General features: G+C 38.2%; 1 protein-coding gene across 2 annotated transcripts in view; it reads left to right on the forward strand.

Annotated features, from left to right (window-relative positions):
- Positions 1 to 24,636, forward strand: part of PALM2AKAP2 (PALM2 and AKAP2 fusion) — a 262,368-nt gene that overhangs the window by 121,678 nt on the left and 116,054 nt on the right. For both annotated transcript variants that reach the window (XM_020976223.2, XM_020976226.2), the window contains exon 3: positions 21,124 to 21,254. In XM_020976223.2, coding sequence (XP_020831882.1) covers positions 21,124 to 21,254 — 131 coding nt within the window. The remainder of the gene's footprint in view (positions 1 to 21,123; positions 21,255 to 24,636) is intronic.

Below are 24,636 nucleotides of genomic sequence, written 5' to 3' on the forward strand. Positions count from 1 at the left end.
CAGTTTCCTCATCTGTAAAAGGGAGATAATAATGGCACCTTCCTCCCAATGTTTGTTGTAAAGACAAAATGAGATATTTCTTGTCAAGTGTTTTTCAAACTTTAAAGCACTATATAAATGTTAGTTATTATTATAACTTTGTGCAAAGCACTGTGCTGGGTGCTAGGGAATAAATAAGAATGTCACAGTCCCTGCCTTCAAGAAATGTACATTCTGCTGAGTGAGATACAACATGTGTTGTTTTGTTGTTATTCTGTCATTTCATTTGTGTCTGACTCTGTAACCCCATTTTGGGTTTTCTTGGCAAAGATACTGAAGTGGTTTGCCATTTCCTTCTCCATTAAAACATGTACATAGATAAATATAACAGCCAGGTGTGGTGGCACATGCCTATCATCCTTGCTGCAGTTAATGAATCACCAGAGTTGGGGAGTTCTGAGCTGCACTGTGGCTAACATTGAACAGGGCCACTTAACTGTGGCACCAGCGTGGTGAACCCCCAGTTAACAGAGGGTTCCCAGCTTGCCTAAGGAAGGGTGAACTGGCCCATGTCAGGTTTTGTGCTGATTGGTATTGCAGTCAAGCTGGTGAGTGTCCCCTGGGCAAAAATGAAATGGTCTCTGCACTCAAGGAATTTCCATTGTACAGGAGTTTGGCCTATAGAATGTATCTGTGGGTGTGGGGGGCAGGGTGGGTTCATGTGAAATAAAGCTAGAAACATAAATAGGAGCCTAATTCTGGGGCCCTTAAATGACAGGTGTAGGAATTATATTTTAACCTAGAGAGAATAGGGAATCATTGAAAGTTCAAGTCAACAATTTTCTCTTCTACAGGCATACAGATATATTGTGGGTTCAGTTCTAGACCACTGCAACAAAGCAAGTCACATGAATTTTTTGGTTTCCCGGTGCATATAAAAGTTATATTTACATTATAATGTAGTATGTTAAGTAAGCAATAGTACTGTCTAAAAATGTATGTACTTTAATTAAAAATACTTTATTGTTAAAAAATGCTAATCATCATCTGAGTTTTCAGTGAGTCATAATCTTTTTGCTGGTGGAAGATCTTGCCTCAATGTGGATGGCTGCTGACTGATCAGGGTGGTGGTTACCAAAGATAAGGATGGCTGTGGCAATTTCTTAAAATAAGACAGTGATGAAGTTTGCCACATCAGTTGACTCTTCCTTTCATTTGAACACTTAGAGGCCTTTGTAAAGTTATTAATTGGCCTAATTTCAATGTTATTGTGTTTCAAGATAACTAGGCTGGAGGACAGCAGGAGAAACAAGAATATTGGGTAGGTGGAACAGTCAGAAGACACATAATATTTACCAATTAAGTTAGCCATCTTATATGGGCAAGGTTCATGGTGCCCCAAAACAAATACAATAGCAACAAAAGCCACTGATCACAGATCACCGTAACAGATATTATATAATGAAAATGTTTGAAATATTGCAAGGATCACCTAAATGTAACAGAGATACACAACATGAGCACATGCTGTTGGAAAAATGGTAGATTTGCTGATAGACTTGCTTGATGCAGGGCTGCCATAAACCTTTAATTTTTAAAAAATGTAATATCTGTAAAGCGCAATGAATGAGGTATGCCTGTATATGAGAATTGTATCTTTGGAATCTGTGGATATTGCTATGGCTGCCACCTTTAGGGCAAAATGAAATTCCTTATCTTGACCCTTAAAAAGTAGGGATAACCTAAAAATGTAGCTCAAGTACTTTCATGAATAGGTTTAAGGAATCTAGTTTGTGCAGCAGTGTTTCCATTAGATTCACAGAGTATACTTGGGAAGACATAACTTATGTCTTGGTCAGTGTTCTGACCCTCTTTAGCTCTCCCCTCAACTTCTCCTTTTAAGTTGATGAATTGCAAAAAGCATTTGAAGCTACTGGTGCAGAGTTAAGTGAGCAGAACCAGGATGATTCATACAATGACAACACTAGTTTGAAAGCTGTAAGATTTCTGACCAATGCAGTGACCAACCATGACTGAACCCCATCCTGAAAGAGAGGTAGTAGACTCAAGGGGCAGAATAATAGAGAAATTTTTGGGACATGGCCAATGGGGAATTATTTTTGCTTGCTTATGCATATTGGTTACAATTTTTCTTTTTTTTTTTTTAATTCAGTGGTGAGGGAGAGATGGGAGAGAGAGAGAAAATGGGTTTTCACTAAAAAAAAATTTTAAACAGATTAGTAAAAAGCACTTAAGGTTGATTAGAATTCACATTTTCCAAATGGTTTTGGATTTTTTATTTTTTTTTTTAATGATTACATCATTTTTGAAAAGGAAACATGTAGGGAGAGGATTCTGGGAAGATGGCAGAGTAGGTCAGAAAATTCCAAACTCTCACGATTTTCCCCCACAAATGAGATGAAATAGCACATCAGGGCGATTATAGACTGGTAAAAATAAATAAGAGTAGGGGCAGAACAGGGGTCCTCCTGGCAATCAGAAGATCTGAAAAAAAAAATCCCAGGAAGAGGTTTGTTCCCTGTGAAGAGTAAATACCTCCAGGCTAGGTCCTAGGTCTGCTTAAACAACAAGCAGCTAAACCCTGGGATTAGCTGGGTTGGGAGGCTGCCTCAGCCACAGCCGCAGGAACTTTTACCCCTGGGACAGTGAAAGGTGTTAGCGGTTTGAGCCGGGGAAGATGGGAGCCTCTGTCTGCTGACAAGGAACTCTAGACCCAGCTGTGCTGCGGCTGTTTGGTGGGGGCGAAAAGAAATCAGCACATGCCTGGTGGGTGCAGAAGCAGCGGGGTGGGGTGTTGCTGGCTGTGGGCACTTACTGAAGGCTGGAGGTCTTAGTTGCAGTTCCAGGCTAGATGGGGGAACGGAAGGAGGATCTGAGGATAGAGGCACCATGCCACATACCCCAGAATTAGCGGTGATTATAAAAACTAAGCTACTACGAAAAAAACACAGGCAAAGGAGAAAGAATCCAACCATAAAGAGTTACTTTGGGAATAGAGAAGACTGGGGTTCATTTTCAGAGGAGGATACTGAAGCAAAGAAATCCTCTTCTACCCCAAAGAGCAATGTCAAATTGTCACCTGCTCAAAAAGAATTCATAGAACAACTTTAAAAAGACTTTAGGGGCAGCTAGGTAGTACAGTGGATAGAGCACCGCACCTGGAGTCAGGAGGACCCGAGTTCAAATGTGGCCTCAGACCAAACACTTTACACTTACTAGCTGTGTCACCCAGGGCAAGTCACTTAACCCCAATTGCCTAAAAAAATAAAAAAGACTTTAAAAATCAAATGAGAGAGATTGAGGGAAAAACTTTTTTTAAAAATTCCAAGAAAAACAAGAAGATTATGAAAAGAAAGTTAGCCAGTTAGAAAAGGAGATCCAGAATCTTAAGGAAGAAAATGACTCCTTGAAAATCAGAATTGGGCAAGCCAGTGAAGTTATAAGAGATCCAGAAATAATAAAACAAAATATATAGAATAAAAAAATAGAAGAGAATATGAAACATATAAGAAAAACAACTGATCTGGAGTATAGATCAAGAAGAGACAACATTAGAATAATTGGACTACCTGAAAGCTATGATCAAAAAATGAATCTTGATACAATAATACAAGAAGAAAATTTTCCTGAAGCATTAGAACAAGAGGGGAAAATAGAAATTAAAAAAAAAAAAATCTACCTGAAAGAGATCCTATGAGGAAAACCCACAGGAATATTATAGTCAAATTCTGAAATCCCCTAGCTTAAGGATAAAATATGACAAGCAACAAGAAAAAAAACAGTTTAAATATAGCAGTGCCACAATTAGAATCACACAAGACCTAGCAGCAGCGACACTAAAAGACCACAGGTCTTAGAACACTGTATATCAAAGAGCAAAAGAACTGGGGTTCCAGTTGAAAATATCGTACCCAGCAAAGCTAAACATAATCCTGAAAGAAAAAAAAAGGACATTTAATAAACTGTTAGATTTTCAGGACTTTGTTTAAAAAAAAAAACAAACAACCTGGACTTAATAGAAGATTTGACATACAAGAGCCAAGAGAAATATAAGGTACGTGCTAAAGACTAATTATAAGGGACTCAATAAGGACAGACTGTTTACTTTTTATATATGTAAAATGTATGTCTAAGATTGTTATTAGTAATTGGGTAGTTTGTAAGAAAGATTGGGGTCAACTTGAGTATGATATGACTTTAAAAAGTAAAACCATTCAGGAACAGCTAAAAAGAGTAATTATTTTATACAAATGAGGTGTGAGAGGAAGAACCGATAGAGAAATTAGATGGGGGAGGAGGGCTGTTGGTTCTGGAAACCTACTTTCATCAGGAATAGATTCAAGAGGGAAAAATACATGTATATCTAGAAGAGTATAAAAGTCTTCTAAATTCATAAAGAAAAGGAAACATGTAGCTCCAGCTCAGGCAAAACTCAATGTGTGATCAAAGATAATAAGTTTTCTTTTTCTTCATTAGATGGAAAAGGTCCATGATTGCATCTTTTTGGGATGTTAGCTTGGACATAAGACAGCATAATGCAGTGGATAAAGAGAGGCACTGGAGCCAGGAAGACCTGGGTTCAGTCTTGCCGCTGACACATCTTGGCTGTGTGACCCTGGTCATGTCATTTAACCTCAGTGTTCTAGGCAATTCTTTAAGACTTGTATGTTGCAAATAAAGTGCCAGCCTTCCCTTATACCAATGAAATCACAAGTACAGTTATAACACAAGCTGGACATGGAAGAAATCTCCTAAGACTCAGAACTGTCTCAGTTCAACAATTAATAAACACAATCTTATTAAGTACCTACTCTGTTCTGGGATGAAAAGGCAAAAATGAAATGGTCTCTGCTGTCAAGAAGTTTTCATTCTACAGGAGTGGGGATTGGGGTAAGGAATGCACAGATAAGTTAATACAGAATATATGTAAAGTAGCTCCAAGAAGGAAAGAGAACTAATTAATTCATCATTTGGACATGTTGCTTATGACTCAAAACCAGTGAATAATTGGTTTTCCAATGTAAATCCTAAAAAATTTTAAAAATAAATTGAAATGATACACTTTTCAGGATTCTGAAGAAAAAAAAAGTTTTTTCCTATAGCCATAAAGAGGGAACAACTAGGTGGTACAGTGGATAGAGCACTGGATCTGGAGTCAGGAAGATCTGAGTTGAAATGTGCCCTCAAGAAATTTACTAGCTGTGTGACCCTGAGCAAGTCATTTAACTCCTATTTGCCTTAGTTCCTCATCTGTAAAATGTGGATACGCTGGAGAAGGAAATGGCAAACCACTCTAGTATCTTTGCCGAGAAAACCCTTTGGACAAACTCCATGGGGTCACAAAGGGTTGGACACAACTAATTAAACAACCACATAGCCATGAAAAAGGTACTCACAGTTATTCAGAAAAATTGAGTAGTGAAAACCAAACCAGTTGTAATTTGCTTTGTGGGTAATCATCTGTATGTAATTCTATCTCTTCTTCAGCCAGGAGCAAACAAGTACTGAACTGTATGAGAAGTACCCTCTCAACTTGAGCAGAATGACCAATACCTCAATTATGTGTCTGTAGAAATAAGTTGGTTAGCAGGGCATGGCTGTGACCCCATGTGGCCCTTTCTATATGACAAACTCTGCTGTTAGCTTATTCTACCCCCCAGCCCCTCACAAATGTACCCTGAATACACGCCTTCTCTGTTTCCTTGTCTTCATTTCTTCCTGCCCCCATATACTCAGTACCAGTGCTCATCTCTCCCTTCTCATTTCATTGCTCATTTCCCTGTCCTCTTATTTCATTCCCCCTGCCACTTATTTCCCTCATGTCTTCCTTTGTGTGCTTTCTTCATTCTTCCATCGTTAGATTTGGGGGCAGCTAGGTGGTGTAGTGGATAGTGCACCAGCCCTGGATTCAGGAGGACCTGAGTTCAAATCCAGCCCCAGACACATAACACTTACTAGTTGTATGACCCTGGGCAAGTCATTTAACCCCATTGCCTAGCCCAAATTAAAAAAAAGTTCATTGTTAGATTTCCTGGGAAAAGGCTCACATTGCTGTCTTCCTCAACTTCTCCTTTTCAGTCCAGTCATGAGATAGAGCAGGATTCCAGAGGCTTAGTATTAACTCTGCCTCTGACCTACTCAGGGACAAGTATCTTTTCTCTTTCTCTTTCTTTTTCTCTAAAATTAGGGTAATTATAACCTACCCTTTCCCTGATTCCCAGGTGAGTTGTGAGAACCAGTGAAATGGAGTCCAAAGCCTACTACAACAAATAGTACTACAGTAAAAGGCTCAATTTGATTTCATTGTAATGAATCTGACTTGCAGTAGACATATCTGAGAAGCATCATGGCACAATGGAGACAGGAAGATGTTGGGTTTCAGTCCTCCCTCTGACACATATCACCTGTGTGATCCCATGGTCAAGTGGCCATGTTATTTGTCAGGTGGTCAAGTTATTTCTTCCACAGTGCAACTTTCCCCATCATGATTTTGATATATCATGGGTTGACATAAGAAATTAAATAGGAGGGGTGGAGCCAAGATGGCAGTGTAAAAGCAGTGACTTGCTTGAGCTCTCCCCTAAACCCCTCCAAATACCCATAAAAAATGGCTCTAAACAAATTCTAAAGCAGCAGAACCCACAAAGAGACAGAGTAAAACAAATTTCCAGCCTAAGACAGCCTGGATGGTTAATCAGAAAGACATATTGTGCCAGGCAGGTAGAGGAGTGCAGTTTGGCATGGGCACACAGGCTGCAGCGAACCTGGAGTAGGCCTCAGAGGACTGAATCACAGGCAGCTGTGGCAGTTTCCAGACTCCTCAATCCACGAACTCTCAAGACAACTCAGAAGGTCAGTGGGAAAAGTCTGTTTTTGTGGTGAGAGATGAGCTAGGTCAGAGCCAGTTCCAGAGCACAGAGCTAGGAAGCTGGAGCGATGGCTGTGTCCTGAGCTTCCAACCCACAGACTGAGGGGGAATCAAGTGGCTGAGCAGAGGGGGACTGCAGGGATCTCTGCTGGTGCTGAGGCAGAAATCTCTTGCTTTGCCCGTGCTTGGATCTGGGTCACAGTTCTAGGTGGTGGTCTTGGGGTGAGGAGGAGCGCTGGCGTGGTGGAGCTTGTAGGGGTGGTAGAGAAGAAACCCTCTTCATAGTTCCAGAAGAGAAAAGACTGCTTGCGGCTGGTCACTCAAAGACCAGAGCACAGGCCAGGAAGAGAGTAAACACCACGACCCTTACCATACCATCTTGGAAGAAATGAAAATTTATAGGTCCCTAGAAGTATCTCTGAAAACAGCTGAACAAACCCCAAAGCTTGGGACAGTACATTCTCCACATTGGAAGCAGACCCTTACCTTAACAAAGAGTTTAAAACTCAAGTAGTTGGCTGGGATCATGAGCAAACCTCGCAAAAAGAGTCAGACTATATTATCTTACTTTGGTGACAAAGAAGATCAAAACATACAACCAGAAGAAGACAACAAAGTCAAAGCTCCCACATCCAAAGCCTCCAAGAAAAATATTAATCTGTTCCAGGCCTTGGAAGAACTCGAAAGGGATTTTGAAAAGCAAGTAAGAGAAGTAGAGGAAAAACTGGGAAGAGAAATGAAAGTGATGCAAGAAAATCATGAAAAACAAGTCAACAGCTTGCTAAAGGAGACCCAAAAATATACTGAAGAAAATAACACCTTAAAAAATAGCCTAACCCAAATGGCAAAAGAGGTCCAAAAAGCCAATGAGGAGAAGAATGCCCTAAAAAGCAAAATTGGCCAAATGGAAAAGGAAGTCCAAAAGCTTACTGAAGAAAATACTTCCTTAAAAATTAGAATAGAGCAATTGGAAGCTAGTGACTTTATGAGAAATCAAGACACAGTAGAACAAATCCAAAAGAATGAAAAATTAGAAAACAATGTGAAATATCTCATTGGAAAAACAACTGACCTGGAAAATAGATCCAGGAGAGAGAATTTAAAAATTATTGGACTGTCTGAAAGCCATGATCAAAAAAAGAACCTAGACATCATCTTTCAAGAAATTATCAAGGAAAACTGCCCTGATATTTTAGAACCAGAGGGCAAAATAGAAATTGAAAGAACCCACTGATCTCCCCTGAAAGGGATCCCCAAAGGAAAACTCCTAGGAATATTGTAGCCAAATTCCAGAGTTCCCAGGTCAAAGAGAAAATATTGCAAGCAGCCAGAAAGAAAAAATTCAAGTATGGTGGAAACACAATCAGGATAACACAAAATTTAGCAGCTTCTAAATTCCACGCAGGGCATGGAATATAATATTCTGGAGGGCAAAGGAGATAGGACTACAATCAAAAATCACCTACCCAGCAAAACTGAGTATAATCCTTTAGGGGAAAAAATGGTAATTCAGTGAAATAGAGGACTTTCAAGCATTCTTGATGAAAAGACCAGAGCTGAATAGAAAATTTGACTTTCAAACACAAGACTCAAGTGGAACATGAAGAAGTAAACAGGAAAGAGAAATCATAAGAGACTTATTAAGGCTGAACTGTTTACATTCCTGCATGGAAAGATGATATTTATAACTCATGAGACCTTTGTCAGTATTAGGGTAGTGGGAGGGGAAAAATTATATGTATGTATAGATGATGGATAGATAGATAGATAGATAGATAGATAGATAGATAGATAGATAGAGGGCACAGGGTGAGTTGAAGATGAAGGGGTGATATCTGGAGAATAAAATTAAGGGGTGAGAGAGGATTATACTAGGAGAAGGAGAAAGGGAGAGGTAGAATGGGGTACATTATCTCACAAAACAGACAAGGTTCTTACAGTGGAGGGGAAACGGGACGGTGAGAGAAAATGAGGGAATTTTATTCTCATAGGATTTGGCTTAAGGAGGGAATAACATACACACTCAATTGGGTATGGAAATCTGTTTTACCCTACAGGAAAATAGGGAAGGAAGGGGACAAAAGAGCAGGGGGATGATAGAGAGAAGGGCAGATTGGGAAAGGGGTAATCAGAAGGAAGTACTTCTGAGGAGGGACAGGGTCAAAAGAAAGAATAGAATAAATGGGGCAGGATAGGATTAAGGGAAATAGAGTTAGTTTTTCACAACATGTCTACTATGGAAGTGTTTTGCATAACTGCACATGTATGGCCTGTATTGAGTTGCTTGCCTTTTCAATGAGGGTGGGTGGGGTGGGAGGAAGGGAGAAAATTTGGAACCCAAAGTTTTAAAAACACATGTTTAAAAAAAATGTTTCCACATGCAACTGGGAAATAAGAAATACAGGAAATGAGGTACAGAAATCTATCCTGCCCTACAGGAAAATAGAAGGGGAAGGGGATAAGAGAAGGGGGGGGAGAGATAGAAGGGAGGGCAGACTAGGGGAAGGGGTATTCAGAATGCATGCCATCTTGGGGTGGGGGGAGGGGCAAGATGGGGTGAAAATTTGGAATTCAAAATCTTGTGGAAGTAAATGTTGAAAACTAAAAATAAATAAATTTATATTTAAAAAAATTAAATGGGAATTTTCAAGGAGTCTTGTGGAAGCTGCAGACAACATGCAAAAGCCAGCAGACCACAGAAAAAATTTAAAAATTCAGAAATGCATAAAATATATGTACTCTATTCTATAATATCAACCCAATTTTATAATAAAATACTGTAAACACCCCATAAAATGAAAAGAAAAAATTCAGACTTCGTTGGTACAAAAAGAGGGCCAACAATTTTTACATGGATTTTCCAGATCACAGGGGTGCTATGCCCCTGACCCCCACAATATGGAAGTGTTAATTGTATACCCTGGCAATTCTCTAAGACTAAAAGGCACAGGTATAATTTATGATATATAAATTAATATATAATATATAAGGTATAATCAAGTTGCATAGATAATAAAAAATTCTAGATGGGACTCTTCTTCTACCCACCCATTCCCCTAAATAAGCTTTAAAAGGATTTAGTAGTTGTGAGAAAAATAGTCCATATAAATTATTGAACTTCCCTGATTTTTGATGGAGAAAAATGAATGAAAAGAGCACACCCAAAAAGTAGGTACTTCATTACGTGCCTGCTTTCATGCCCCAGAACGGTCTGGTACAAATGCAGGATGACTCATGCCATCAATTGCTAATAGTTAACATTTATGTAGCCTTTACAGTGCTAAGCTCTTTAGACTTACTATTTCATTTGATCCTTACAAAAACTCTGAGAGATAGATGCTATTAATAGCTTCATTTTACAGAGAGGAAAACTGAGGTGAAGCAAATTGCCCAAGGTCACACAACAACTAAGTGTGTGAAGTAGGATTTGAACCCAGGTGTTCCTGACTGCAGGCCTGGAGTTCAGTCCAGTGGGCCACCTCACCATCATGAAAGACATTCTGTGTATTTGCCGAATTCCCATTACACTGAGATAGATAAATAAAATATTTATGAGTAAAAGAGAGAGAGAGAGAGAGAGAGAGAGAGAGAGAGAGAGAGAGAGAGAGAGAGAGAGAGAGAGAGAGAGATGTACTGGTGTAAATGAGCTAGGAAGGATGACTAGGGCTTTTCCTGTAACAGTGGACCTGGGCAGAGAGTTATCAGTCAGGAGTAGAGAGCCCAGTGAGAGAAGACCTGTTACTTCTCTTTTTAAAAAAATTTTATATAATAATATTTTATTTTTTCTAATTACATTTAACGACTATTTTCAACATCACTTTTGAAAGATTTTGAGTTAAGAATTTTTTTCCTCACTCTCCCCTCCTCCCCCAAGATGGCAAGCAAACTGATATAGGTTATACATGTACAATCATGTAAAACATATTTCCACATTAGTCATGTTGTGAAAGAAGAAACAGAACAAAAGGAAAACATATACACACACACGCAAAGAAAGTAAAAGTACTATGCTTCAATCTGCATTCACACTCCATAGTTCTTTCTTTGGATGTGGATAACATTTTCCATCATGGGTCTTTTGGAATTGTCTTGGATTATTGTGTTGCTAAGAAGAGCAAAGTCAATCATAGTTGATCATCACACAATGTTACTGTTACTGTGTATGGTGTTCTGGTTCTGCTTACTTCCCTCAGCATCAGTCAGGTTTTTCTGAAATCTGCCTGCTTATCATTTCTTTTCTTTCTTTCTTTTTTTCTTTTTTTGTTTTGGTGAGGCAGTTGGGATTAAGTGACTTGCCTAGAGACATACAACTAGTGAGTGTTATGTGTCTGAGGCCGGATTTGAACTCAGGTCCTCCTGATTCCAAGGCCGGTGCTCTATCCACTGTGCCACCTCGCTGCCCCTTATCATTTCTTGTAGCATAATAGTATTCCATTACATTCATATACCATAACTTGTTTAGCCCTTCTCCAGTTGATGGGCATCCTCTCAATTTCCATTTCTTTGCCACCACAAAAAGAGCTACTATAAATATTTTTGTATATGTAGGTCCTTTTACCTTTTTTATGATGTCTTTGGGATATAGACCTAGTAGTAGTATTGTTAAATCAAAGGGTATGCATAATTTGATTGCCCTTTGGGCATATTTCCAAATTGATCTCCAAATGGGTTGGATAAATTCACAATTCCACCAACAATGCATTAATAGGACCTATTACATTTCTTTTTTTTTTTTTTTTGGCTAGGCAGTGGGGTTAAGTGACTTGCCCACGGTCACACACCTAGTAAGTATTATGTGTCTGAAGCCAGATTTGAACTCAGGTCCTCCTGACTCCAGGGCCAGTGTTCTATCCAGGATATATTACTTCTAGAGCCAGTCCATTCTATTTTGGAGTAGTTCTAATCATTAAAGAATTTTTCCTTACATCAAGGCTAATTTTTTTTTTGTTTATAATTTCTACCCATTGACTCTAGTCTGCTCCCTGTGGCCAAGCCTAACCCATAACCTTTCAGATACCTATAGACAGTTATCATGTCTGCCCTTCCATTTTCCAGGTTAAATATCCTCCGTTCCAATAAATGATAGTCATTTCAGTGAAAGTAGTGCCACTGCAATGGCTTGTCTGTAGTTGAATCTGTTATGAGAGAAAGGGAAAGGAAGAGGAAGAGTGAGAGGGAGATAGGACAGGGAAGGGCAGAAGTATAGGACTCCAAAGTCCATGCTTATTTTCTTTTAGTCTTTTCTCTTTAATCAAGATAGAGTTTACCACAGTTTACCACAGATCAATGCTGCATTTGTGGTGAGAGACCTGGCTTGAGGCTACCATACAGTGCTGATTCCATTAGAATAATATGCAAATTTCAGCATACCACACTTCACCACGTAATTGTCACCACCACATGATCGCCCCACCCTGTTTTCTCAGTCCAAAAATTGGTTTATAACCTTTCATCATGTAATTGTCAGTGGTTTAATTCTGCTTGTCATACTGCTTAAAAGGTAAACAGAGCAGCAATGTATTCCCCAGTGGTATATGGGTATGTATTTATCTCTTGTGGATTGTGAGCCAGAAGCCTAGAATTCTCAGTGCACAACACATTGTCAATATATTTCCAGAAGCTGACCTGTGTGGTTTGTTTAGAGTGCTGCAGTACTAACGGTATTGTCACACAACCCAGTGAAGAGCCATAGGTTTTTAAGGGGAGCTGGCCGGCAGGCAAAGCTGCCATGAGTAAGTCACATGATATGGTAAAACTTGCATCTTCCCAATTTTAACGTATATTCACAAGTATTCCATGCATCCTAATCTTGCACCAAAGACAGTTTTGTAATAAATGATTTTTAAAGTAATGTAGCACAAATTAAAAAAAAATCTTCATATCATGGCTGCATCCCACTTTAAAAAAAATTGGCATAAAATCTGTGACAATTATGTAGTGAAATACAGTACTACAATCTATGATTGACCTAAAGTGGCTTTTGTAACATGAAAGCTCTGGCAATGAGATTATATTCCTTCAGTCAAATATCTGTGAAGTGTGAAAAAATCACTTAAGGACATCCAAAGCTGACTGAAGTGTAAATATGCTTGAAAACAGGTTTATAGTATTGAGATCACCAAATTACCTCTGACTTAAGCTTTCAGAATAAGCAATGGTAATGTTTTTGAATAGTGTGTTATACTTTCTTGCAAATGTCTCCAAATGTATTATTTGTTGATCCTTGCAGGAACTCTGGAAGGGAGGCAAGGCAAGTGTTATCTCTGTTTTATATATGAAAAAACCAGCAGCAAACCACTCCACTCCTCTCACTTCATCTTGTCCGTTAATCTACTCTGTCTACACAAGAATCCCTCTCCAGCCTAGATTCCATGGTATCTAGTTTCATAGTATTCCAATTTCTTTGTATCTATCTTACTACCAGTAGCACACACAGTCATGCATACCATGCTAGTTCGCCACTCTTTACTATTATTATTGTTATTATTATTATTATTATTCCGCTCCTGGGATGAGGAGCATTGCCAAAGAAAGAAAACTAGCCCCATACAAAATTATGCTTTCTTCAACTAGGTCCATCCTTAATGGCCTGGCAATGCTTTATTCACCTTTCACTGATAGCTGAGCAAATCAACCTCTCATCACATCCTATTTATCTTCTCTGTTCTTAAACCATCAGTATTTTCACTTTTATCCAAAAACTTTGTCTCCTTCTTCACCAAGAAAATTGGGGCTGTCCAACATTAACTCCTACCTTACCTCCCTCCCTACTTTAGCACATCTCTTTCTCTGTATCTATGTTTTTATATTCCCTTCAATATGAAAGAGCTGTCATTCCACTTAATAATGCGAAACCTTTAGACTTACTCCTTTTCCTGACATCTAAGCCACTTTATTTTCTGTACTGGTATTTTCTTTTTCTGACATATGTATTTGATCTTCTACCCTGGCTTATTTTTTCTTCTAGCCTTCTTTCAACCTCAAGATACTTCTATCCTAAAAAAACCTTTACCCACCCATCTATACTTTTCAAACCATCATTTTTTTCATTGCTATATTTCAAGGACTAGATCAAATGTCACCTCTTCCATGAAGTATTTCCCAACTCCCCAAGTAAAAACTGATTTTATTTTGTTGATTTTCCAGAATTTTTAATTACATGTTCACATCATTGATCTCCCTTTTCTTTCTTTTGCTCACATAAGTGTTCAAAGATATAAAGAGCTCCCTTAGGACTGGCTTTAATTCCATCCCACAGATTTGAGTATGTTGCTTTCTTGTTAATGATTTTCCTTAATCTAATTATTTATTAGTAGTTCAAAGATTCTTCTTTGATATCCTTATTTTAAGGCAATATTATTTGGCATGTGCCCTTTGTTCATATTCTCTTTATTAATTATACGTTCTATTGTTATGTGTTATAAAACACTGAATAGTTCTCTCTGCATTTATTTTTTTCCAATTGCATGTAAAGAGAGTTTTCAACATGCATTTTTATAAGATTTTGAGTTCCAAATTTTTCTCCCTCCCCCATCCCCAAGACAGCAAGCAATATGATATAGGTTATACAAGTACAATCACACATATTTCCACATTAGTCATGTTGTGAAAGAACAATCAGAACAAAAGGAAAAAACCATGAGAAGGAAAAAACAAAAAAAGTAAAAATAGTATACTGCATTCAGACTCCATCATGAATCTTTTGGAATTATCTTGGATCACAGTATTGCTCATAAGAGCTAAGTCACTCATAGTTGATCATTGCACAGTGTTCCAGTGTTCTCTTGGTTCTGCCCTCTTCAGTCAGCATCACTTCATGGAAGTCTTTCCAGGTTTTTCTGAAATCTGCCTGCTCATCATTTCTTATAGAGCAATAGTATTCCACATTCATATACCACAACTTAAATAGATTTTTTTTAAGCAACTAGGGGAAGGTAGAGATTTTCTGATATCATCCTGCTCATCATTTCTTGTACCACAATAATATTCCATTATATTCATATACCACAACCTCTTTAGCCATTCCCTAACTGATGTGCATCCCCTCAATTTCCAATTCTTTGCCACCACAAAAAGCTTTTGCATTTATTTATAGATTCTTTATACCTTAGAAAATTATCAGCTTCTATAAAGTATGAAAAAGGATACTGTTTAAGATTTCAAATCAGTAATTGACAAAAATCTGTCATCCCCAGTTTTTCTAACATTGTTAACATCCTTAATTTATTTACAAATATCTACTGAATTCTAAAATGACTGCTGCATCAGTCATTTCTTTGATTTCTATCTGTTAAGATATAATCATTTTCATATTTTGTCATATTCTTCAATAGGCACAAGATCCAGTACATTCTAACTCTCTTTTTGAGGCTTCTAAATAGTTTACATCAATCAATTAACAAGTATTTCTTAAGCATTTACTATGTGCCAGACAGAGTGCTAAACACTGGGTATACAAAAATAAAAATTAAAAGGCTTCTTGAGGCCTTGCCCTCAAGAAAGTTACAGTCTAGCCAAAGGAGACATGAGCAGATATAGATCCATATTGCCTGGGAGCTGGCCAGCATCTTTAACTTCTTTTGTTTCTTTTTTCCCTAAGTCACATTTTACAATCCAATTTCCATTGTTCCCACCCTCATATCAAAATCATGGAGCATTTACATGTATGTCAAGTTATTCTAGAGGACATTATCAAATTCTTCATATAATTTCTCTTCTTCCTTTACAGCAGAAGTCTTTTATAGGTTGTAATTCTATTTATAGTTGTCTATTTAGTTCATTGTAGTGTCCCAAATGTCCTATTAAATCAAGGGTTCTTAACCTGGGGTTCATGACCTTTAAAGATAGATAGATAGATAGATAGATAGATAGATAGATAGATAGATAGATAGATAGATAAACTGTTTCAATATAATTGGTTTCCTTTGTTATCCTGTGTATTTGATTTTATATATTTAAAAACTTTCTGAGGAGGTGATAGTCTTCACCAGAGTTCCAAAGGATTCTATGTCACAAAAAAGATTGAGAACTCTTGCAGTAAATAATTTCTATTTTTATTTTTGGCCATATGAAGAAATCAATTCCTTCCCCACCCCCCATCTCCTGTCAAGCTCTGAGGTAGTTTTCCATTTAGTTTTAATTTATGTGACATGTGGTATTCAAAGCTTAATTTAAAATGAACCCAACATTTTCTTGCCTGCTGTAAGTTACAATTTCAAATGACAACAGAAATATGTCAGTGCTTTTTTTCCTTATATGAAATAGTAATTTACTTGTGATTTATTCTGATAACCATATCATTGGTGCCTCATTAAAAGCAGTTCTATCAATATGAGTGAGGCTTTTTAAAAACAGTTTTGTTTTTATTTTTAATAATATTTCCCAATTGCATGTAATGACTATTTTAAATGCAATTTTTAAAAAATTTTGAGTTTCAGATTTTTTTCCTCCCTCTCCCACCTCCCCCTTCCCTAAGACAATAAACAATTTGAAATAGGTTTTTTTGTGTGCAATCATGTAAAACATATTTCCATATTAGTCATGTTGTGAATAGGCTTTTTATTTTTAATGATGACAGGTGGGGTATTGGCCTTGTAAGGTCTTTTGCTCCATTGATTTTTTTACAATTTAAATTTTATTGATGCCTTTTGTTATTGGACCTTATGCTTTTCTGAGCATCTCTCTTCCCAGCACCCAAGGCACTATCCCTTGTAACAGAGATTTTAAAAGAAAGAGAAAAAAAAAGCAATTCAGCAAAGTGATCCTAACAGGTCTGCCATATACATGCAATATTCTATATCCATAATCCCCCTACCTGTATAAAGAAAGGAGCAGTGTGCTCCATTGAATTTTTAGAATAAAAACCATTTATCTAGAAAAGCTTTTGAAGTTCTGAAACATTTCTGTGTTCCAAACAATCAGTTATACTGAAATGGGACCAAAAGATGATGTAACAAATTAAAGATTTCTAACACTTTCTTTTGAGGAACCCAGAGATGCTTCGTAGAATCATCAAGTTCTCCATCATATAGTGTAACATAATTATTGGCTGAGTGCACAATGATTCTTCAGATAGTTCTCAGTTAATAGCCTAAGCCTTGAAATGAATGCTTTCAATGAAACTTTCTCATAAATTCTAGAAGTTACCTAGGAAGGTGATATGTATTATATCTTTAACTTTTGTGACAGGATTTACATATTAAGTCAGAGCTGCTAAGACTAGACCCACAGGAAAGAAACTTTCAAGTGGATAAATATTCATGCAAGTCACCCTTAACAGCAAATGTGCATATGGTTTAGTCTTTAAATCATAAATTATGAAATCTTTCCTCTTCCCGGGTATGGTCTATAAATGACTAAATAACAGATTCTCTCCTTAATGATTCACAAAAAAGGTTTACAGTAGAGCCCTATCCTGGAAGAATAAAGACATGCTTAGCAGAGAAATTGAGATACAGATGATATATATGAATGAGTTCTCATGCAGTAAAAACTCTTCTGTCAGTGCTTAAAAACCATTTTCTACCACCCAGTAGAATCATTTCTGAAAGAAAGTAAGGGTTGGCACCATAGGTTGTAGGGAAGATAAAAAGAATGACATATTCTGGAATCTGACTGGGATAAAAGCTTCCATTCTGATGACTGACAACAATTCAACTCAACTCAGTTAACATTATGTGCCCATTTGGCACAAGCCACCATGCTAGACCGTGGGGATACAAAGGCAAAAACAGACCAATCCTTGCCCTTAAGGAGCTTATATTCTGCATTGTATTCAGGAATGGGAGGAGACATAACATCCATACACATAAATAATGTCCAATTTCAGGAGGGATTGAGTACCAAAAATTGGGGAGAATCAACTGAGGTTTTGTGAAAGAGGTCACACTGGAGCTAAGCCAAAAAGAAAGCTAGGAATTTTAAGAGATAAAGGTAAAGAGAAGTATATTCCAGACATGAGGACAGCTTATGGAAAGGCATAGAGGGGACATATATATAATATCTAGAGTGATATCTATCTATAGATTTCTATAGATATCAGTATTCATATAGATGTATAAACATTTATATGTCATTTATATGTCTCTGCAATGAATTTCTGCTGTTTCTAAGTTCTTTCTGGTGGATTTATGGACTTGCTGTCCCCTGAAAGTAAGACAGCTAAAGAATATATATTATATATTTTTATATATATAGCCATATAAAGAGATATTAAGATATATTCACATATATATGTATGTATTTGTATTTGCTTTTTGTGAGAACATGTTTTCTCCTCCTGTAGACTATAAACTTATCAAAGACAGTTAAATTTATGTCTTTTACATCCCTAGCACGTAAGTGCTAAGTGCATAATAAGTACTTCAGAAATGTCTGTGGATTGGGAGATTAACTGGTTGATTGAGGATGCAGTGTTTTCCAGGGGAAGCCAGGTTGCCATTGGCTGAAAAAATGGGGATTGGGGAAAGCATGAGGTAAAGACAAGAAGATGAAGAAGAGTTTATTAACAATAGAGCTGGGGTTACGGAGGACACAACAAAATGGGAGATCAGTGGACCACAGGACTGAGGAGGAAAATACAGGGGGAAGCAGGAAGGGAAAGGCATTTTTTGTCTCAGCAGCTGAAGAGTCTGAATCAAAGGATTAAAAGGAAGAGGAGCTCAGAGTTTGCCCACTGCAGAACCAGGGCCTCCACCTGCCAGGGACCTGTAATGACTGAATATGGCACTGATGCTGGTGGCACTAGTATTCACAACTGGTTCACCTAAGCACAGGGAAGCTTGGGATGTAGGATAGGGAGTATGGGTGGTGTGGAATTCTTTCAGGTTTTTCAGTCCGTGCTAAACTCACACCTGGTACTAGTCACATAGCCTCTCTCCACATAGTGGCAGGGGATGAGACTCCCCTATAAAATCTTTTAGGTTGAGTTAGCACTCAGCTCCTGGTCTCTGAGTCCACAGAAGCACAGGCTCTTTAAAGAGCACCCTTGGGGCATGGAAGTGCTGGTTCTCAGTCTGCTCAGGTTCTAAGGTGGTTTGAGGTTTTCTTTAATTAAGTTTTATGTTTTTAATGAGCAGAAATCTATTTTATCTCCCTCCCTTCCTCCCATGTCCACCTCATTGGAAAAAGAAAAAAAAATTCCATGCATAGTAAAGCAAAAGAAAAATCCCTTATTGGTTGTGTTAAAAGAAATATGTCTCATTCTACACATACTCTAAGAACAGTACTTAATATAAGTGTGGCTTCATGGGTCATCAAACTGGATAGTGTTTGACTTAACTGAGGGGGAAAAAAAGTAACCTATAGTGAGTCACCAAAGGCCTACTGGAATCCATTCTATGTCTCTGTCTCTCTGTCTCTTTCTGTCTCTGTTTCTTTCTCCTTCACTCTCTCTCTCCCATACACACTTCCTATTCTCTTTCTTTTATACATGTACATATAGGCACACACACCATCCAAGGTTGGATTGACACATGGAGTGAGGAAGCAGCTATTCCATGGCCCTCTCTAAAATGAATTTATGCTGTTTTTAAGTTCTTTCTGGTGGATTTATGGACTTGATTTCCCTTGAAAGGACCTGGCAGGGCTGTACAAACGCAGATGGTTTGATATAAAGCTCTAATCTTTCCTAGCTCCAATCTTACTTATTATCTAGAGAGCTCTTTGGAAAAGACTTACTTTATAAGGTTTTTAAGTCTGTAAAAATTGAAAGATGAGCTTAACGCGACCCTTTGTTTTTACCATTTTCATCATTGCTTAAATCCATTGAAACCTGGATAACTGAGGCTGGGACACACACACACACACACACACACACACACACACACACACACAGCCATACAAATTGAAAATTGTTCCCCTTTTTACCATCCAAAAGCTATGTCAGTGGTTGCCCGTATTCACTATGCCTGAGTGTGGTTATATTCCAGATGCCTCAGTCAGTCTCCTGGTAAAATTAAAAAAATAAATCTGCAATGGGTTAAGGAAGCCTTTGAAGTTAAATGTGTCTGAATTGTTAATTTCCCTTGACAGGCCCCCAAAAGAAGAAAACAACTGTGTTTTTTTTTTCTTCATGATGTCAAAACACCTTCCCAACAGCCTTCACAGAAACAGATCTACATTTCTTTTTATTAGATCATCATTTCCTGTCTCTCTGAACTGAGAATTTTATTGGTGCCACTTCAAAATGAAATCATTGCCACAAAAAGAGGGAGTGGTAAAAGAGTGTGCACACATGCATTTAAAACTGTACATATGCCCACCAGTCTTCATTTCCAACGGGGTACTTTGTCTATAGTACATTGATCTAAATCAGCTGATGCTCTATGAGGCACATAACTTGGATGTGTATGTCACTATGCAAAGAATCATATGGTACATGGATGTTCTAAAGACAGGTTCTCTCCTTTTCTCTCCATCTTGCATACTCAAGGAAGACAATCCAAAATAAGGTTTTAAACTTTTATGATTGTGCTAGTTGCTTTATATTTGTAGAGATGGAAGCCTATTGCACCAAGGACAGATAGAGTAAGAGTGTAGCAAATGGAAAGAGGTTTCAAGGGAAGAAAATGATGGGGATAGTGTAATCCAGGGAGCAGGATTGCATAAAAGACATCCATTGGTAACTAACAGTCTTTTCTCAATATTTTACCAAACATCCCTCTTCTAACCAGCTTGCTTAATTTTTCCCCACCCCAACCTCCTCACTTCATATGTCCACTTTTAATAAGCATGCTACTACGGAAGAAGTGCTGGACGAGTAGTGGATCCAGTTTTGAATCCCAGCCGGGTTATTTATTACCTCTATGACCTTGGACAGTGAGTTCAGGAAAACCTTGAGAAAGCAAGTCCTAACAAACCCAACCAGCCTGAAGAGCCAGGCGTCCATTTCTATGAGAAGCAAGGGCTAGGAAATGCTTTCACCGATGTACCAGACTGGAGATCTGATACAATCACAAGACTGAATGGTTAGAATAACCCTGTCCCAGAGCAAAAGCTTTGAGGATTAGCACGACATGAACATCTGTGAATTTTGAGCTCTGGACACAGCTGTCTCCAAGGTCCTATTAAAGATTTTTTTTTTCCCTCCTCAATGTCTTCCTGGAGGTTTAGGCCATGCAGCTGCTATAAATTTCTATAAATTTCCCACTCCAAAGAGGATTCTGAAAATGAGACTCCACCTCTCTAGAGATAAAAAGAAAATGGTGAGTTTAAGAAATTCATCTCAACACCTTTCTCTTCCCTCATTCCCACAGTCCAAAGCACTCCGAGAAAAATGGCTGCTACAAGGAATGCCAGCTGGTACTGCAGAAGAGGAAGAAGCTAGAAAGCGACAGTCTGAGGAAGATGAATTCAGAGTTAAAAAACTTGAAGATAATATTCACAGGTAAGTGGTTTCATGTACAGACTGTACACTGTTCAACCAAAGAAAAAATACCTGTGGTCTTCTCCCTCCCCACTTCCCCTTACTCCTACATTTAATTTTGGCTTCAGTTTTTATAGGACCATTTTATGTGAAATTGTCAGGGAATGCATGTATTTTTTCCATGAAACTGAAGCTTATGTCCTTCAAGAGCAAAAGGGTTTTTTTTTGTTGTTTGTGAGGCAGTTGGGGTTAAGTGACTTATCCCGAGTTACACAGCTAGTAAGTGTTATATGTCTGAGGCTGGATTTGAACTGAGGTCCTCCTGACTCCAGGGCTGGTGCTCTACCTACTATGCCACCTAGCTTCCCCCAAGTGTTTTTTTAACAAGTTGTTTGAATAGAAAACTCTTTAACATATCATACACTTCTCTGCCTTGTTACCCAAAGTATATTGGAACAGCATTAAACATTTTTTTTTCACGACAATGAATCATCATCATATCATGCTGTGTGCTATTGTTCAATGATGTACTCAGGGTTTACTGAGGTACATAGGACTAATTGACCCCAGGCTGCCATGCTTTTGGAGTTCCTGTGTCTGTTTGTTATAAATTTTTAGTCTGTCTCTGCCTTCCTTCTCAAGTTTCTAATTGTTTACTCATTGTGCTCACTTCTAGGGCAGCAGTTCTGTAATTTTTTTTTATATTTTGATAACTGTGTTTCAATATTATTAGTTTCCTTTGTATTTTATCTTATACATTCAAAAACATTATTCTTTTTTTTTTTTTTGGTGAGGCAGTTGGGGTTAAGTTACTTGCCCAGGAGCACACAGCTAGTGAGTGTCAAGTGTCTAAGGTCACATTTGAACTCAGGTCCTCCGGACTCCAGGGCTGGTACTCTATCCACAGCACCACCTAGCTGCTCCAAAAACAATATTCTGAGAAGGAGTAGGCTTCACCAGACTGCCCGAGGGATCCCTAACAACAAAAAAAGGTTAAGAAGAATCCCTGTTCTAGAACATACCATCCTCAAACTAGGAAAGCCTGAGAAAATAGGCAAGAGCTCAGAAAACATTGTCAGATGATGCTGCCATCAATACTGTTGAGGTTTTGATGTATCAATAAGGCACTTTGGCCTTAAGCTCTAGCCATTTAGCAAAGTTTGCTGCACAAGACTCTGCAAGGACACGAACCACCAGGAAACAGAAACAGTCACAAAGGGAAAATCTCAAAGGTAACCAGATTTGCAAAATGGTCCTACTGCTACTACAGGCTCTTCCTATGGTCTCTTGCCCTCTCTGCACAGTGCTTCCTACAGCATATGGACCAATTTAGGAACACCAACCCAAAAGCCTAGGCTGACTGCTTTTATGAGCTATGGATAACAAAAAGCATCATAGAAGGAGAAACACTTTTGTCCTTATCACAGCACTGGTAACAACTACTACCTTCCTGTTACCCAAAGATACATTTTCCTGCCTTCCCAGTTTTAGGAACAGTGGAATAAGTTTTAGCCTTATAGGCAAAAGACCTGGGTTTGAGTTCTCTAATTTATCATTTACTAGGGCAAATGTGAAAAGGGAAAAAATCACTTCTTTTTTTTTTAATGAGGCTTAATTGCTTCATTATAAAATGAGACTAATAATATATTCCATCACTTAGGGTTACTGTGAAGATCAAGTGAGATAAAATGCTATATAAGTATTGTTATTTTGCTTCACCTTGCCACTATTTGTTCTGCTATTGAAATGGCTATTTAAAGCTTTAATTTCAATCAACAGAATCTTTCTCCCATTACCCAAGAGGACACAAAGTCATTTCAATCCAATTTGCTGCAGTATTGAACTAACCATGCCTTTTTTCCCCATTCAAGTAACTGTATTAAAATGATGCCTCAAAGTCTCATTTTAAACCTTAGCATGCTGCAAGGAAAATAACTTGCTATTGAGTCTTAGGCCCAAAGCAAACTGTGCATAGGACTACCTAAAGAGTATATTTTCAGACTTAATAACTTTTATCAATGCAGTAACCAACCACAATTCCACAGGACCAATGGTGAAGCGTGCTGTTCACCTCTTTACTGAGAGGTGATGGACTCAAGACCCAGAATAACAGTTTTGGACACAGCTGATGTGGGAATTTATTTTGATTGACTATGCATATTTATTACAATGGTTTTCTTTTTCCTTTTTTTAAAAACAAATTTAGGAGAGGTGGGAAAGAGTGAGGCTAGGGATAGCATTATCTCCAATCCAGCAGTTCTACCCAAACTCATTCCTTACACACCATTGCCACGTCTTCCAAATACAGTTGTTCCACTGTGGTTTTCAATGAGGAAAGATCACTGTTAAATGTTGCCATCAGATCTCTTTTCATTTTATGCCAGGATGTTTTTCTTCCTCCCTTTTTGACTGTAGGTCCTCTCAGGATAAGCTGGGTCTCATTTTGGGTCTCATGCCAGTCTCTCCTTAGACTTACTTTTTCTTCAAATTCCTATCACTGTTCAATGAGGTGATAATGCTTGTAATCTTCAGTGATCCTCCATTGTAGCATTTAGCAAATGAGTGTATTGTAGAGCTATTTTTGCTCCTGAATGTCATATCTTTCTGCTTTGGTAGGAGAGTGAATGATTGATGGCTAAAGAGATTCTTGTACTCTTTTAGCCTCCTTGTTGTGGCACCTGTTTTGTATCATTTCTTTAGGAAATGGTGATTGAGTCAATATCTTTTTTCTTATGTTTTCTTTTTTTTTTTTTGCCATTTTTGATGAGGCAGTCGGGGTTAAGTGACTTGCCCAGGGTCACACAGCTAGTAAGTGTTATGTGTCAGTCTGAGGCCAAATTTGAACTCAGGTCCTCCTGAATCCAGGGCCAGTACTCTCTCCACTGTGCCACCTAGCTGCCCCAAAGAATCTATTTCCTTTTTCATGAGGCCATCAGGGTGAAGTGACTTGCCCAGGGTCACACAGCTAGTAAGTGTCAAGTATCTGAGGCCACATTTGAACTCAGATCCTCCTGACTCCAAAGCCAGAGCTCTATCCAATGCACCACCTAGTGCCCCTAGTCTTAAGTTTTTTCTTAGAAAGTTGACAGTTTGTCAAAGTTAGGTTGGAGCTGCTGAAATCACACGTATAATATGATACACATTTATTAATGTGGAGATACAAATAAGAAAAATCAAAGACAGCCATTCCTTCAAGGAGCTTACAGTCTCTCATGCGGGATGACAGTCCACACAAGTTAGCTGAAAGGGGGCAAGAGTACCGAGGGGCGGGGGGGCGGGGGTAGGGAATGGTAGATGATGGTGGAATTAAAACCCCAAATGAAGAAGTGGCAGGCATTTTGAGCCCTCTAAAAACGGGAGGCTATGAGAGGAGCCATTTCATCTTTATCTTTTCTTTTAATTT

Source organism: Phascolarctos cinereus, unplaced genomic scaffold, assembly GCF_003287225.1.
Source record: "Phascolarctos cinereus isolate Bilbo 61053 unplaced genomic scaffold, phaCin_HiC Scaffold_4;HRSCAF=312, whole genome shotgun sequence".
NCBI lineage: Eukaryota > Metazoa > Chordata > Mammalia > Diprotodontia > Phascolarctidae > Phascolarctos > Phascolarctos cinereus.